The 13,938-nt window shown below is 38.2% G+C and overlaps 1 protein-coding gene across 3 annotated transcripts; it reads left to right on the forward strand.

Annotated features, from left to right (window-relative positions):
• On the forward strand, positions 6,049-13,501 carry LOC109352112 (SAGA-associated factor 11 homolog). Of its 3 annotated transcripts, XR_002108328.1 has the most exons (5): positions 6,049-6,219; positions 7,994-8,064; positions 12,148-12,459; positions 13,103-13,353; positions 13,405-13,501. XR_002108328.1 is itself a non-coding variant. In XM_019593928.1 (4 exons), exons 2-4 carry the CDS (start codon positions 8,023-8,025, stop codon positions 13,292-13,294), a joined length of 546 nt encoding a protein of 181 aa, XP_019449473.1. In that variant the 5' UTR covers positions 6,050-6,219; positions 7,994-8,022; the 3' UTR covers positions 13,295-13,467. The 3 variants fall into 3 exon arrangements, 2 of the variants coding, with proteins under 2 accessions (XP_019449473.1, XP_019449474.1); XM_019593928.1 differs by having other exon boundaries at positions 6,050-6,219; positions 13,103-13,467; XM_019593929.1 differs by having other exon boundaries at positions 6,050-6,219; positions 7,998-8,064; positions 13,103-13,467.

The raw sequence follows: 13,938 nt of genomic DNA on the forward strand, positions 1-13,938 counted from the left end.
TTAGGTGCATTAGTTAACCCAAAAGACATAACTAACCACTCATACAATCCAAATTTAGTTTTAAAATCAGTTTTCCATTCGTCCCATTCCCTTATGCGAATCTGATGATACCTACTTTTTAAATCATTTTTTGTGAATATACAGACACCATACAGTTCATCAAGTAAATCATCTAATCTAGGGATATGATGTCGATACTTTACTGTAATATTGTTGATTGCCCTACAATCAATATGCATTCTCCAGGACCCATCCTTTTTGGGTACAAGGATGACAGGAACATCACAAGGACTCATACTTTCCTGAACCCATCCTTTTTTCATCAACTCCTCCACTTGTTTTTGGATCTCGTGAGTGTCATGAGGGTTGCTCCGATAGGCAGGTCTATTGTGCAAAGATGCTCTGGGAACGAGATCAATATGATGCTCAATTCCCCTCAAAGATGGGAGGCCACGTGGGACCTCTTGAGGGAATACATCCTCAAATTCTTGTAGAATTTATTTTATAGAATCAGGCAAAACATTATTAGAGTTAGTAGTCAAACATAATTATTGACCAATGAGTAGGTAAAGGAGTTGCCTAGAAATTAAAGCACCCTTTACTTTCCCTTTGAAAGGCAATAGAATCTCATCTTTTTTTCTCTTTTCTCATTTTTTCATTTTTGTGTGGATCGTTTTTTTCCTTTTATTTTTCTTCCTTTTTTTCTCGATCCATTTTTTATTTTAATTTCTTTTGGTCTTCACCAACTTGTTTTGGGGACAAGGGTGATAATACAATTTTTTATATGCATACAAGTATATTTGTTGGAGAAGCCATCATGAATGGCTTTCCTTTCATATTACCAAGGCCTACCAAGCAGCATATGGCTGACCTCCATCACGACTACGTCGCACAATACAAAGTCTTCATATTTCCCTATAGAGAAGGGAGCCTCCGCTTGCTGATTCACCACCATTTCTCCAACCTCGCTTAGCTATTGTAGTTGGTAAGGGGTTGGGTGGATCCTTGTCATGAGGTTGAGTTTAGAAACCAACCTAGTGCTCACCACATTGGCACAGCTACAACCATCAATAAATAAAGAACAAACATTCCCTGCTACCAAACATCTAGTATGGAATATGTTCTCCCGCCGACTTTCCTCATCCTCCCTAACTTGGCTCCCTAAGAGCCTTCGCACCATGAGAAGATCTCCTTCTAGAACATCAGCACCCTCTTCACTTTCCTTTGAACTTGAAACCTCTGATTGAGACTCCACCACTCCAATATTCACCACCATAGTCCACCTGGTTGAGCATTGTGAGGCTCTATGGCCATGCCCAAGACATTTGAAACACTTGACCTCCCTTCTCCTAGTGGTGTTTTCCATGGGCTTCTTCCCTTGGGAAGAGCTCACGACCTCCTTTGGAATGGACCCCTCCTTCTTGGACTTGTCCTTCCACCCTGAAGATTGGAATTTTGGGGTGGAGGAGTATTTGGTTTTTCTCCTTTGCATTTGTTGTTATACCTTTATGGCTTGTAGGATAAGGTCTTCTAAATCCACATGTGGTTGTAACTCCACTACATCATGAATCTCCTGGTTCAGCCCATGAAGAAACCGTGTCATAGTGGCTTCACGGTCTTCATGAAAATTGGATCTCAGAAGAGCCAACTCCATCTCCTTGTAGTACTCATCCACTGATTTGTTTCCTTGGGTCAACCTTTGAAGTTTGATATGGATATCCCTTTGATAGGATGACAAAACAAAACTCTTTCTCATCACAATCTTCACCTTATCCCAAGAATCTACTAGTTCAGCACCACTAGGGGTGAGCATGGGTCGGGTTGGGACGGGTTAAGACTTGTTCTTACCCGATCCTAAATATCGGTCTAGTCATTTTCTGAACCCGGACCCGACCCTAGAACCGAAGCTAACCCGATCCTAAATATCGAAAGGTCAACCTTTAAACCTGACCCGACCTTAGACCCGAATAAATATAATGCACACTTATTTTAGATAAAGATTTATCAATATTATTTATTATTATGAATATGTAAATTGAAATATAAATGATAATGTATATCTATATTAATAATCATGTATATATGATGAAAAATTAGAGAACCAATGATACTTTCGACCAAAATGTATCATTACTCTATACACATTTGAGTAGAAATACATACAAACATGATGAGTGAGTAACCATAGGACGGGATGGGTCGGGTCGTGCTTGGTCCCTACCCGACCCTAAATATTGATCGAGTCTATTTTTTGAACCCGGACCTAGCCCTAGACCTGATCAAACCCGACCCTATTTGGGCCTGATCATGATCGGGCCATGTTGGGTGAGCGGGTAGGGCCGGGTCCTGCTCATCTCTAAGCACCACACCTCCTTCTTTCATTCTGAAATTGGTCCCACCACACCATGGCATACTCCTTGAATTCCAAGGTTGTCACCTTGACCTTTTTCTCCTCATAATAATTATGGCACTAAAAAACTTGCTCAATTTTCAACTCTCACTCCAAATAAGCCTCAAGATTATCCATCCCCATAAAGGTAGGGACTTTAATCTTGACCTCATTCATTCGGTCATCCATCATCCTCTCCTTATGGCCACCATCATCATTCCTCCTTTCTCTCTGCCTCCTTCTCCTTTCTAGTTCAGAATCACTCAAACCATTATTGTGTTGCCTTTGTTTTTGTTGAACCCGCATCTCCTCCAATTGTTGTTGGAGGGCTTGAAATTGTGCACTCATGTCGTCAATTGCATGCATATAGGTCGTGATCCTGGGGAACTCGGCTCCATCTCTTGTAGGACTAGACATTTCCTCACTTCTCTCTTGACTCTTTTCTCTCAATGTGTTTAGTGTGTATCGCTCCCTCACTTTCTCTCAATTTCTCCTTGGGTTCTTGATAAAATCAAGTTAACCAATAGTTGTTTTCAATATGGGAAACTCACAAACTTATCAAATAGAAAATATTTGGCTCAAGTTTATTTTGAGACAAAGGTATTTTCGGTTTTGTTGGGTAATGATAAAGGTAGGATATTATTTTTTTGTGCTTTTGTGTTTATATATTTGACGTAAAATTTAAAAGACACTTGACTTACACAAGACTAGCTTTGATACCACTTGATGAGAATCCATTTTGAGAGGATTCGGATTTTTGTTTTTGAGCGTTCTTGAATGTAAGTCTTTGAGATGAATATAGAATTTGCACTTTGAAACTTGTTAAATTTTTGATTGGTTTTTGTTTGGGTTATTGTTTGGCTGTGGGGTATAATTGTTGTTGGTTTTATTTTTGGTTGTTTAGGGAGTGTGTTTGGTCGTGGGGTTTTGTTGGCGGTTGTGTGTAGGGTTATTTGGCCGTGTATGATTGAGGATTGAAGTTGATAGAAGAAGGTGGAATAGATAGGAAGATGAAGGTGCCACATGCTTGATTGCTTGATAAGCCTAATGTATTTCCCCATAAGGAAGAAAACCTTGATAAGAAATGACATTGGTTTAACCAAAAAACTAGGAGAAACTTAACCAACAACGAATTATTTTCCAAATAAAATTCAAGTTGTTTTATTTCCATGTGTAATTTGGTACAGATAGGGAAGGGAATTTGGCTAGGCCTTATTTCCCATGTGAAAAATAGTTAATTACATTCATTTATTTCTCCTAATTGTTTTCCCCATGTGCTAATTCGATCAAGCCTTAGGATAGGTAGACTTTCCTATTTCGTTTTTCCCATGTGCTGATTTGGCTAATCTTTAGGATTGGTTCCTTTCTTTATTCTTTTCTCCATGTGCTCATTGGCTAGGGCATTGTAGGAATGCATCTTCATAGAGCTAAGTGTCCAAATTCAGAATTCAAGGCTCTAGAAATGAATAAAGAATTAAATCCTTGTCTTCATAGCTCCTCATTATGGTTTGGTATCAATCTTCTTTAAGGCAAATTCAAATCATATTTGATTCTCCTTTTTGAATTCAAATGCTACACCAAATAAGGAAAGGAATCATTTGCCATTTACTTGCTCGATCCATTAAGGAAAGATTTGTCATGATCTTCTCCTTTCGAAATTCACATGCCTATGCCAAGTAAGGAAGGTTTTTATGGCATTCAAATCAGATTGGTTGATGGTTCACGCCCCCTCCTCATTAGCAAACAAATCCCATGACTTGATGACTCATTCACACGTGCTCTTTCAAAATAGGAGAGGATCCATTGTGTCTTCATTGGGTGGATTCATGGGTGGATTAGTAAGGGATTCCCCTTGGTTTGTACCTGGATTACATGGTTCTTCATGCAATTTATTACAACTATAAGTTTAAGCACTAAAAGCTCAAAAAGGCAAATAGTAATTGTTCTTTCAAATAAGGAAGAAAAATAATTCCTAGACTACATGTGGGCATGATAATCCCCACTTCTTAAATGAGACTCTCACACACCTCAAGTATTCCCTCCTTGGTCGTGGCCAACTTGGGTTACTTCTATAAAAATGGTACAATGTATGGGCTTGGTTTCCTTATTGGGCCTTGTTGGTTCCGCCACTTCTTTTACCAACAGTTTGAGAGTTTGGTGTGCTTTCTTGGTTCTGGATCGGGTCATGGGCCCTCCTAGCCCACTTATCTCTTCCTTGTTGATGGGCCTTGGTAGGTTGATATTAGAAGTTGAGCTCAACACAAGAGGCGTTGCGCATGGAAGCCACACCCAACATGGATGAAGTCAAGTGAAAGGTCTGATATGAGAAGAGGTGCGCCAAGTGCATCGTTGTTGTTCAGAGCTCATGAGCGAAAAGTTAGAAAATACAAAAGGAGATCTAAGACAACAAAAGAAGGGAGACTACACATACTGAAACCTATTTTCAGTACCTAAAAGTGTTAGGAACCCAATTTTGATGTAATGTCTTAGGATGATTTCTAGTGTTCATAGTTTGTAAGTTTATGTAGTTAGAAACATGATTTAACTATTAGCGAGTAGAAGTAGTGAAGTTCTTGTATGTTCTTGGAGAAGCCGACAATTCTCTATGTACTACAAGTTCCAAATTTATCTTGAATCGAACTAAGTATGCAAATGCATAGCTAGATTACTTCGTTGCTAGGATTGGTACTTTTCTATTCATTGTTGTATTTGGAATTCGATTTCTAAATAAAATGATTTGACTTTTATGATTTACTCTTGTTGTGCTTATTACTTACTATATGTTTGACAAAATGTGTACTTCCTCTTAGGAAAAGAACATAATGAAGAAATTATGATTTTATAGTTCAAAGTATATAATTCACCCTTTTTGCATAAAACTAGACATAGTTTGTATGTTTAATTGTCACAATTTGTGTGTATGTTCATATGATTGTTAGACATAGATTTATGTGTGCATTGAAAACTCTTAAACTGGATGATATATGTTGCTAGATATAGAGACATGTTTGATGGTTCATGTAATGCTATCATTGTAGTTGCTAGATATAGAGCTATTTTGGTAAAATGTTATGAGAGACCAAGACATTGATGACTAACGACTAACGCTATTGAGGTGTGCACTAAACTCAATTCACATACATAGATGACTAGAAATAGAGGTGTGTGTCCTTATATTTGATATCATATTTAAGGTTTTGGCTTTAATTCATGAGTTGCTAAGTAGACTAAAGTATTAATTCTTAGTGTAATTGAGGTCCAATATTGTGTAGAGTCATACTTGTTTTGTTGTTCGATTGTTTGCCCGTATTACTGAGATGAATAGTAAGTCGATCTCACATTTATGTTCTAACAATCTTTATCAATAAAGTTTAGATTAAAACCAACCAACTTGAAAACCATTTGAAAAACCAAACTTAAAATACTAATTTGATTTTTAAAATGTTAAATTAATTTTTACTCGTATTATTACATGTTAAACAACCAGCGCCTTGGTATTGATTTCACTCGTTGAATAATAAAAATAAGAGCAATTATTAAGACTTAAGCCTATAATAAAAACTCAACAGAATGTACTAAGAACTCATAAAAGCATTATAATAAGTTTACCTTTTTCCTCCTACTCATGACCTAAAACAAATCGGTAATAACTCAAAACACATAAATGGAAGGATAATACAGATTTTTTTACTAGTCCAAATATTTTAGCTATTTGAAAAATCTACCCATTACCCACATTGAGGGGATCACACCGTAGCAATTGCATTGTGAATCATAGAATCACTATTAGTCACTCTTCTCCGCGATCTTCTTCTCCTACTATCATAAAGGTTCGAACTCTAGTTCATCATAATTTACACTCTTTTCTTTTGTCTCCGTATTAAAGTTATGATCTTTCCTTAGCTATTTATATGATTTTAATCCTTTATTTCAGTTCTTAATCCGTTGACCTGTAATGGTTTCTGGGTAATTCCTTGAATGTTAGATTAGTCTCTGGATTCTTGGAATTCTTTGTTGATTGTGTCAGTCAATGTTTTAAGTTGCGGTTGGTTGTGGTCAATGCAATGCGGATTGCGGTGTGAATTATTTTGTGATTAAAAAATATTTTTGAATTTGATGCGGTCTGATACGACCAAATGTGGTTACATTGAGGCCTGATGCAGCCGCATCATTGTAATTCGGTATTGCACCACAATTGCGGCGTGACACATTTGTGGCTGTCACCACAACCACAATATTGCGGCCGCACCACATGATGCGGTCCGCTATTTGAATCAATGGTTCTAGTTAATCCTTGGTATCAGGGTGCTTGGTTTCTTTTATTTTAACTTTAAAAAATTGGTGATCTATTTTGCATCAATTTGATTGTTGATTATTGTTTTCTTTGCCAGAAGTTTAGACATTTGTGGTCAATTTGTTATTGTAGTCTTTAATGTTGAATTGGAGATCAGAGAGATTGAAAAAATGTGGAGAGGATTATGCTCTATGCATTGCGAGTAAGAAAATTATGTTTGTTGAAAGATTGTTAGATTGTCACCAAGTCAGAGAACCTTTATACCCAATCTGCAATTAGGAATCTGCTAGGAAGCACATATAATGATTAGAAACATTGATACGAGACGATTGGATAACATGATACGAGTATGTTGATTGTTGATATGGAAAAAATTCATACAATAATTGAAAGATGTCAATGTCACCAATAATTGAAAAAATTCATACAATAATTGATATAAATGCAAATTATCTAAAAAGTATCAATGTCACCAATATGGTACACATTGTATTCTAGCTCAGCAACCATTTTGAAGTATCCATTTTACATATGGAACTGAAAAAATGGAGATCCTTTTTACCTAATTTGGCATCATGAAACTGAAAAAAGTGGTGTAATTATTTTCACCTTGCAATTTGACTAAAGCGTTTTGGAACAAACGGATTTCAAAATATGGCTTCAGTTTTTTATCGTTGATGTTTGAATGGTTAAATTGTTCATTCTTTGTGATCTTTACAATGTAATGTTGAGCTGGAAGTCAGGAAAATTAGGATCCTGAAGTGAGTATTTGTATGTCACTGGAAATTGATAGGTCATCCTAAGTCTTAACTGTGTATAGTCAAAAGGGAATGACAATGAAATAATTTTGCAGAAAATCAATACAAATGATATGTATATGATGAAAATATGCTCCTAGTTTATGGTTAAACTATATTTTGTTCACAATATGAATGCTGATCCACCACCTGTTGTGTATTCACACACTTAACTTCAATGATGTAAAATGTTGTGGATCCACCATCTTTTTTTCTCTTTTAAGCAATTATATTATCTTTATTCTGTTAATGATTCATATGCTTATTTGTTTAGAGCCTGCTAGTTGAACTATATGTGGTAATTCTTTTTATCTTTGTTGTATAGGGCCATACTATATCATCTTAAGCTTATACAATTTCTTAGTATCTTTTAAAGGTCCAGGTCATGAAGATATCAATATTATTCCCTGGCATGTGTTTTTTAACTATGTTTGCTTCCTTTGTTGATGTCTAATTTTTTATTTTATGAATCTGTTTTGGTGTTTACTGACTTTAACGAGTAATGGGTGTGGGTCAGGATCCAAAAGCCTTGTTCAACTCTCATGTCAGTTCCTGAAGAAAAAAACTTGTCATCAGATTCTGAGGTATGTTCTTCAACTGTGAGTATATGTGCTTTATTTATGCTACAATTATTATTAAATAAAATAGGTTTTGGCGGAAATTTCTAACACATTTCACTGTCCAATCAACTTTTGTTACAAATTGTGTACTTCAGTGCATTTAAGTTTCCAATTTACATTCTCCTATGATTGGACTCTGAGCTAATTTTAGGATTGTGCTGGTGGTTTTAAATTAGGATTCCCTTTGGAAGAAAATATTAATTGAACTCATTATGTCTTTCATTAATATTATTAATGTTAATATATTTATGACTTTTTGATCATTAATCATTGTTCTTTTCTTGTTATATCCTCCTTTTTGAATTAACTGCAGAAACGATGGTGAAACATAACATACCGTAAAATTAGCAGCTTCTCTTTATGATCAACAGTGAAGAGAAAAGTAGGATCATATTTAACAAATAGATTTTGGGTTCAAAAACAAAATTGGCATCACCATGTACATGGATCAGTAATCTAATAAAACAAGAAGAATTGTGAATTCATTGAATTGTTTCTCCTTCAAGTCCTTTCTTTCATTCTTGTGTAAAATATGACTTCTTTTTTTATGTATGGTGTTGGAGCTGGATTATTCTAAATGTAAATGGCAGCCCAGTTCATAAGGCTGTCTCAACTACTCCAACAAGGGAAGAGACCGTTTCTAGGATTTGAACCTACGGCCTCCAAGTCATAAGACAACAACCTTACCCTTGAGTTGAGGCTCGCCTATTTTAAATAGGCTTAAATATGCTTTTAGTCTCTATAAAAAGCGTGATTTTGCTTTTGGTCCCCATAAAAACATGGTTTTGTATCCCTGCAAAGATGTGTCACAGCATTTATGGTTGCTGATCGTACATTCTTGAACAGCCAACCTTCCACTAGCATATATTTCTTTTGGAATAAGGATGGAGAAAATCATGAATACTACTCTAGTCTTAGTAGTCTAACTTTCTATCCTGTTAAGCATGTCTTTCCATTGTGTGGATTGACTCTCACTGAATTGAAGCATTAAAAGTAATCTGATAGGCCCCCTCTCAAAAGGGTATATCAGAGAAAGAAGAAAGGTATGCAGGGTAAATCAGGAACTCAAGAAAATGGGCCGGTTGCACATGCTGTGTAACTAACTGGACACGTGGCTAGATATGATGGAGGGGCAGATCCTAGGAGAGGAATAAAAGGAGGAAAGGGAAGGGGATTAGGTAGGCAAGAATTGGGTGGAAAAGGGGTAGCAATACTCTGTCCAAGGGGGTCACTTTTTCTTACTGCATTTACAGTTTTTCTAAACTATACATACACAAATCTGTACTTAGCAATCTTGCCACGAATATTGCTGAAATCAATACAAGTTCTTCTTAAATTCTCTATTTGCGCAGTTTCTTTACTGTCTTTACTGGTACCTATTAAATTGGTATCAGAGCTCCCGATCCTGGGAGCTTCTGGATGGTATCAACAAGAATGGATAGCAGACTCGATAATGTGGAGAAAAGGTTGGAGGGAATGCAATCCTCGTTGCAAGAGATACTCCGGTTGTAAATGGACAACTTGATGTGCTCGGTGACCGAAAGGTTGGAAGAAGCAGTAGGAGAAATCAGGATGATGGGTAGGGAAGATGTAGGTGAAAACAGCAATAGGGAGGGCCGGGGAAGTAAGGAGGGGTCTCGGGGGGATGAGGAAAATCGAAGGGATGAAAGAGTACGGAGAGTGGAGGTACCTTATTTCACGGGAGAAGATCCATATGGTTGGGTGTACCGAGTGGAGAGATACTTTGAAATTAATCGCATTCCAGAAGATGAGAAGGTCGATACAGTTGTGGTATGTCTGGAAGGGAAAGCACTAAACTGGTACCAATGGTGGGAGTCTCGTACGATGGTGGCGGTGAGATGGCCCATGTTCCGACAAGCGTTGATGAGTCGGTTGCAGACCTCCGCATCGGATAACCCATATGAATCCTTGATGGGATTGAGGCAAAGAGGGTCGGTTATGGAGTTTCGTGAACAATTCGAGCTCCGCTCCGCACCGTTACGTTTTGCCGATGAGGAGTTCATGAAGGGCGTGTTTATGAATGGATTAAAAGAGGAGATTAAGGTGGAGGTAAGATTGATGAGTTCTGGAGATTTACATGAGGTGATGGAGTTGGCCCAGAAGGTGGAAGAAAGGAACCGGGTATTGGGGAGATCATATGGTTATGTGAACAGGGGTGGGGGAAGCGGGCTGACCCGAACCGCCTTAACCGGGCGTTGGGCTGGAGCCCAAGAAGGAAGAGAAGGCCACTTTAGCTCAAACACTTATGTTGGGCCGAGAGAAAATACTAGGGCCCAAAATGGGCGTGTTGATTCTCCAATTGCAAAAGGGGAATTAGGGGTTACGGAAGGAGAAGGTTCAGCAACTACTTGGAGGGGATTTGGTTTCCGGTGTGATGAGAGATACTTCCCTGGTTACGTGTGTCGTAACAAGCAAATTCATGTGATTTTGCTGGGTCAAGAAGAAGAGTTCCAAGAGGAGGAAGCAACGGAGAAGACGAACCAAGAGGAAATCAATCTGCAATTACATGTCAGTAGCATCGCCGGATTGACGTCAAAAAATTCTCTCAAGCTATGGGGAACGGTGCTGGGCAAACAGGTGGTGGTCATGGTGGATTCTGGGGCGTCGCATAATTTTTTGGCGCCGGGAATTGTGGAGGAATTGAAAATTCTAGTGGAAGGAACCCACGGATACTACGTGGAGGTAGGCAATGGGCAGCGCCTTGGTAGCCAGGGTGTATGTAGGAATGTGGAACTACAGCAGGGTGTATGTAGGAATGTGGAATTACAGCTTCCGACATTGAAGGTGGTACAAGATTTTTATCTCTTTGATTTGGTGGGAGTTGATGTCATTTTGGGATTTGAATGGTTAAAGAGTCTTGGGAAGTTCAGTGCTGATTTGGGTCGGTACCTATTGGAGATTCAAGACAATGGAAAAATCATTGAAGTTAGGGGCGATCCTGCGTTATCCCGGACAGTAGCATCGGTTAAAGCAATAATGAAGGAGATGAGGAATGAGGCAGAGGCATTTTATGTTGAGTTGGGAATGATGAATATGTTGTGTGCAACCACGGTTAATGTTCCAAGGAACTTTCAGCCCTTGGTAGAGGAGTTTGAAGACATCTTCTAGGAGCCCAAAGAATTACCACCAAGGAGGTCGTGTGATCATGCAATTGTGCTTAAGGAGGGTTCAAGGATTCCACATATTCGTCCATACCGGCAGCCACATAGCTACAAGGGTGAAATTGAGAAGTTTGTAAAAGAGATGTTGGCTTCAGGAATGATCCGGCCTAGTGTGAGCCCTTTCTCTAGCCCTTTGATATTAGTGCGGAAGAAGGATGGAGGGTGGAGATTTTGCGTGGACTATAGAGCCCTTAACAATGCAACCGTACCCAACAAATTTCCGATTCCCATCATAGAAGAATTGTTGGATGAGTTGGGAGGAGCTATGTTGTTCTCTAAGCTGGATTTAAAATCTGGTTACTATCAGATCCGCATGAGGGAGAAGGATATCCCCAAGACAGCTTTTCGCACCCATGAAGGTCATTATGAATATGTGGTGATGCCGATTGGACTCACTAACGCACCATCCACATTTCAAGCCCTCATGAATGAAGTATTCAAGCCATATTTGAGGAAATTTGTGTTGGTATTTTTTGATGACATTCTGGTGTACAGCAATATTCGTGGCAAGATTGCTAAGTACAGATTTGTGTATGTATAGTGCAGAAAAACTGTAAATGCATTAAGAAAAAGTGACCCCCTTGGACAGAGTATTGCTACCCCTTTTCCACCCAATTCTTGCCTACCTAATCCCCTTCCCTTTCCTCCTTTTATTCCTCTCCTAGGATCTGCCCCTCCATCATATCTAGCCACGTGTCCAGTTTAGTTACACAGCATGTGCAACCGGCCCATTTTCTTGAGTTCCTGATTTACCCTACATACCTTTCTTCTTCCTCTGATATACCCTTTTGATAGGGGGCCTATCATAATCAAACACATCTTTCTCCTTTATATAGTTATTTTCTTCTGTTGGGATGTTTTGCAGCTTTCATCTCATTTTTTCCGGGATCTCCTTGATTCCATTATAGTTGATGTGGCATCAGAGTGTCACAGAGTAGCAAGGCTGGGCCTTGATTCTAACTTGGAAGAAGAAGATGAAGAATTGAAGTTGTCAGCACAAGCCAGGGTGAGGGTGGCTGATCCTAGTAATAGCAATGAAACAAATGGAAAATATGTGGTTGACATATTCGGTCAAACTTACCCCGCAGTAGCAAATGAAATATTTGAGTGCATGAATTGTCATCGATCTATCATGGCTGGGAGGTTTGCTCCTCATTTGGAGAAGTGCATGGGCAAGGTGATTGCTCACTCTTTAACAAATATATCATTTCTTAATCAAATATTCATCTGAAATTTTTTATGCCCATAACATCAGTTGTGTTTCACCTATATATGTCTGGTTTCACCTCTACCTACATTCTAGTTTCTGGTTTCACCTCTACCTACATTCTAATTTCTGGTTTCACCTCTACCTGCAATCTATGAACATTTTTAAATGATAAAACTCAACATATTTCTAACTAAAAAGCTCATTTTATATCAAAAAGTTAAATAAAGCTCACATCTATTAAAAAAGACCCATCTTAGATTAGGGTTTTCTTTGTTCCCCACTTCGACTGTAGTAGCAGCCACTTTCTATTAGGCTATAACTCATGTTATGCTTTTGCCCTCTTCTCTGCCTTCTGCTTCTTCTGGGTCATGTCTTACCATACTGGTTTGCAATACACTGCGTTTCACAATGCAGAACGGTTCTCACAAGCTGACTTATACTTGTGGTACGCTGGGGGTATGAGTGAATTATGTGACATGCTCTACCAACTAGACAGGTGTTATACTTGTGAGACCCTGCTCAGTGCGCAACTAATTCATCTGAATTCTCATGCATACCATCCATCTGAGCTTTTCTTCTTGGTTATTATCTCTCTTTTTCCTGTCCTCAGGGTAGGAAGGCTCGTCTTAAAGTGACGAGAAGTAGTAACATGGCAGCACAGAACCGGTATTCAAGGAGTGGTCATGCTTCAACATATTCGCCATATTCAAATTACTCCAGCAATAGCACCAACAGCTTGGCAGCAAATGGAACCTCCAATTTCGCAGGGGAGGGGCACTCAAATGGGAATTCAGAGCCATGAACTAGTGATGTGCAATGGCTGGCATGCAGCCTTTCTATTAGCATGAACTTGTTTTTCTGGGAGACAGCATCAAGATATATTTTTAAAATAATGTTGGACATTTTGGACCATAGCCTTGTATACATCCAAATATATTTAGATTTTATCATTTATACACTGCAAGTATCACTTAAGGAAAAGTGAGTGCTCCTTTGAATCACAAATCAGATAGAAATAAAAAATTCCGTTGCCGGGAATTGAACGCGCGTCCTTTGGGTGAGAGCCGAATATCCTGACCAACTAGACTATAACGGAATGATATTTATACCGTGATTTGGATAGTATTTGTTTGTCTTCCATGTCATGCCAGTGTACCAAAACAACAGAAAAACAAATGGGTGATGTTTCATTCCAAGGATTGGGAGAGAATCGGGTTGGAAATGAGTTAAATAACTTAAATATGTTGGAGATTCAACTCATTCATGAGTTTAACAAGTTTAGTTCATAAATAAATCAAATAAGTTGAATTCAAGACAACTATACCTCTACCTATTAAATTCATTAATTATTTCAACTATGTATATTATAATTATTCTATAAGTATATATTTTTATATTAATGTATTAATGTATGGATATAATATATATATAGAAGAGATCCGTTTA

Source organism: Lupinus angustifolius, chromosome LG07 (genome assembly GCF_001865875.1).
Source record: "Lupinus angustifolius cultivar Tanjil chromosome LG07, LupAngTanjil_v1.0, whole genome shotgun sequence".
Classification (NCBI taxonomy): domain Eukaryota; kingdom Viridiplantae; phylum Streptophyta; class Magnoliopsida; order Fabales; family Fabaceae; genus Lupinus; species Lupinus angustifolius.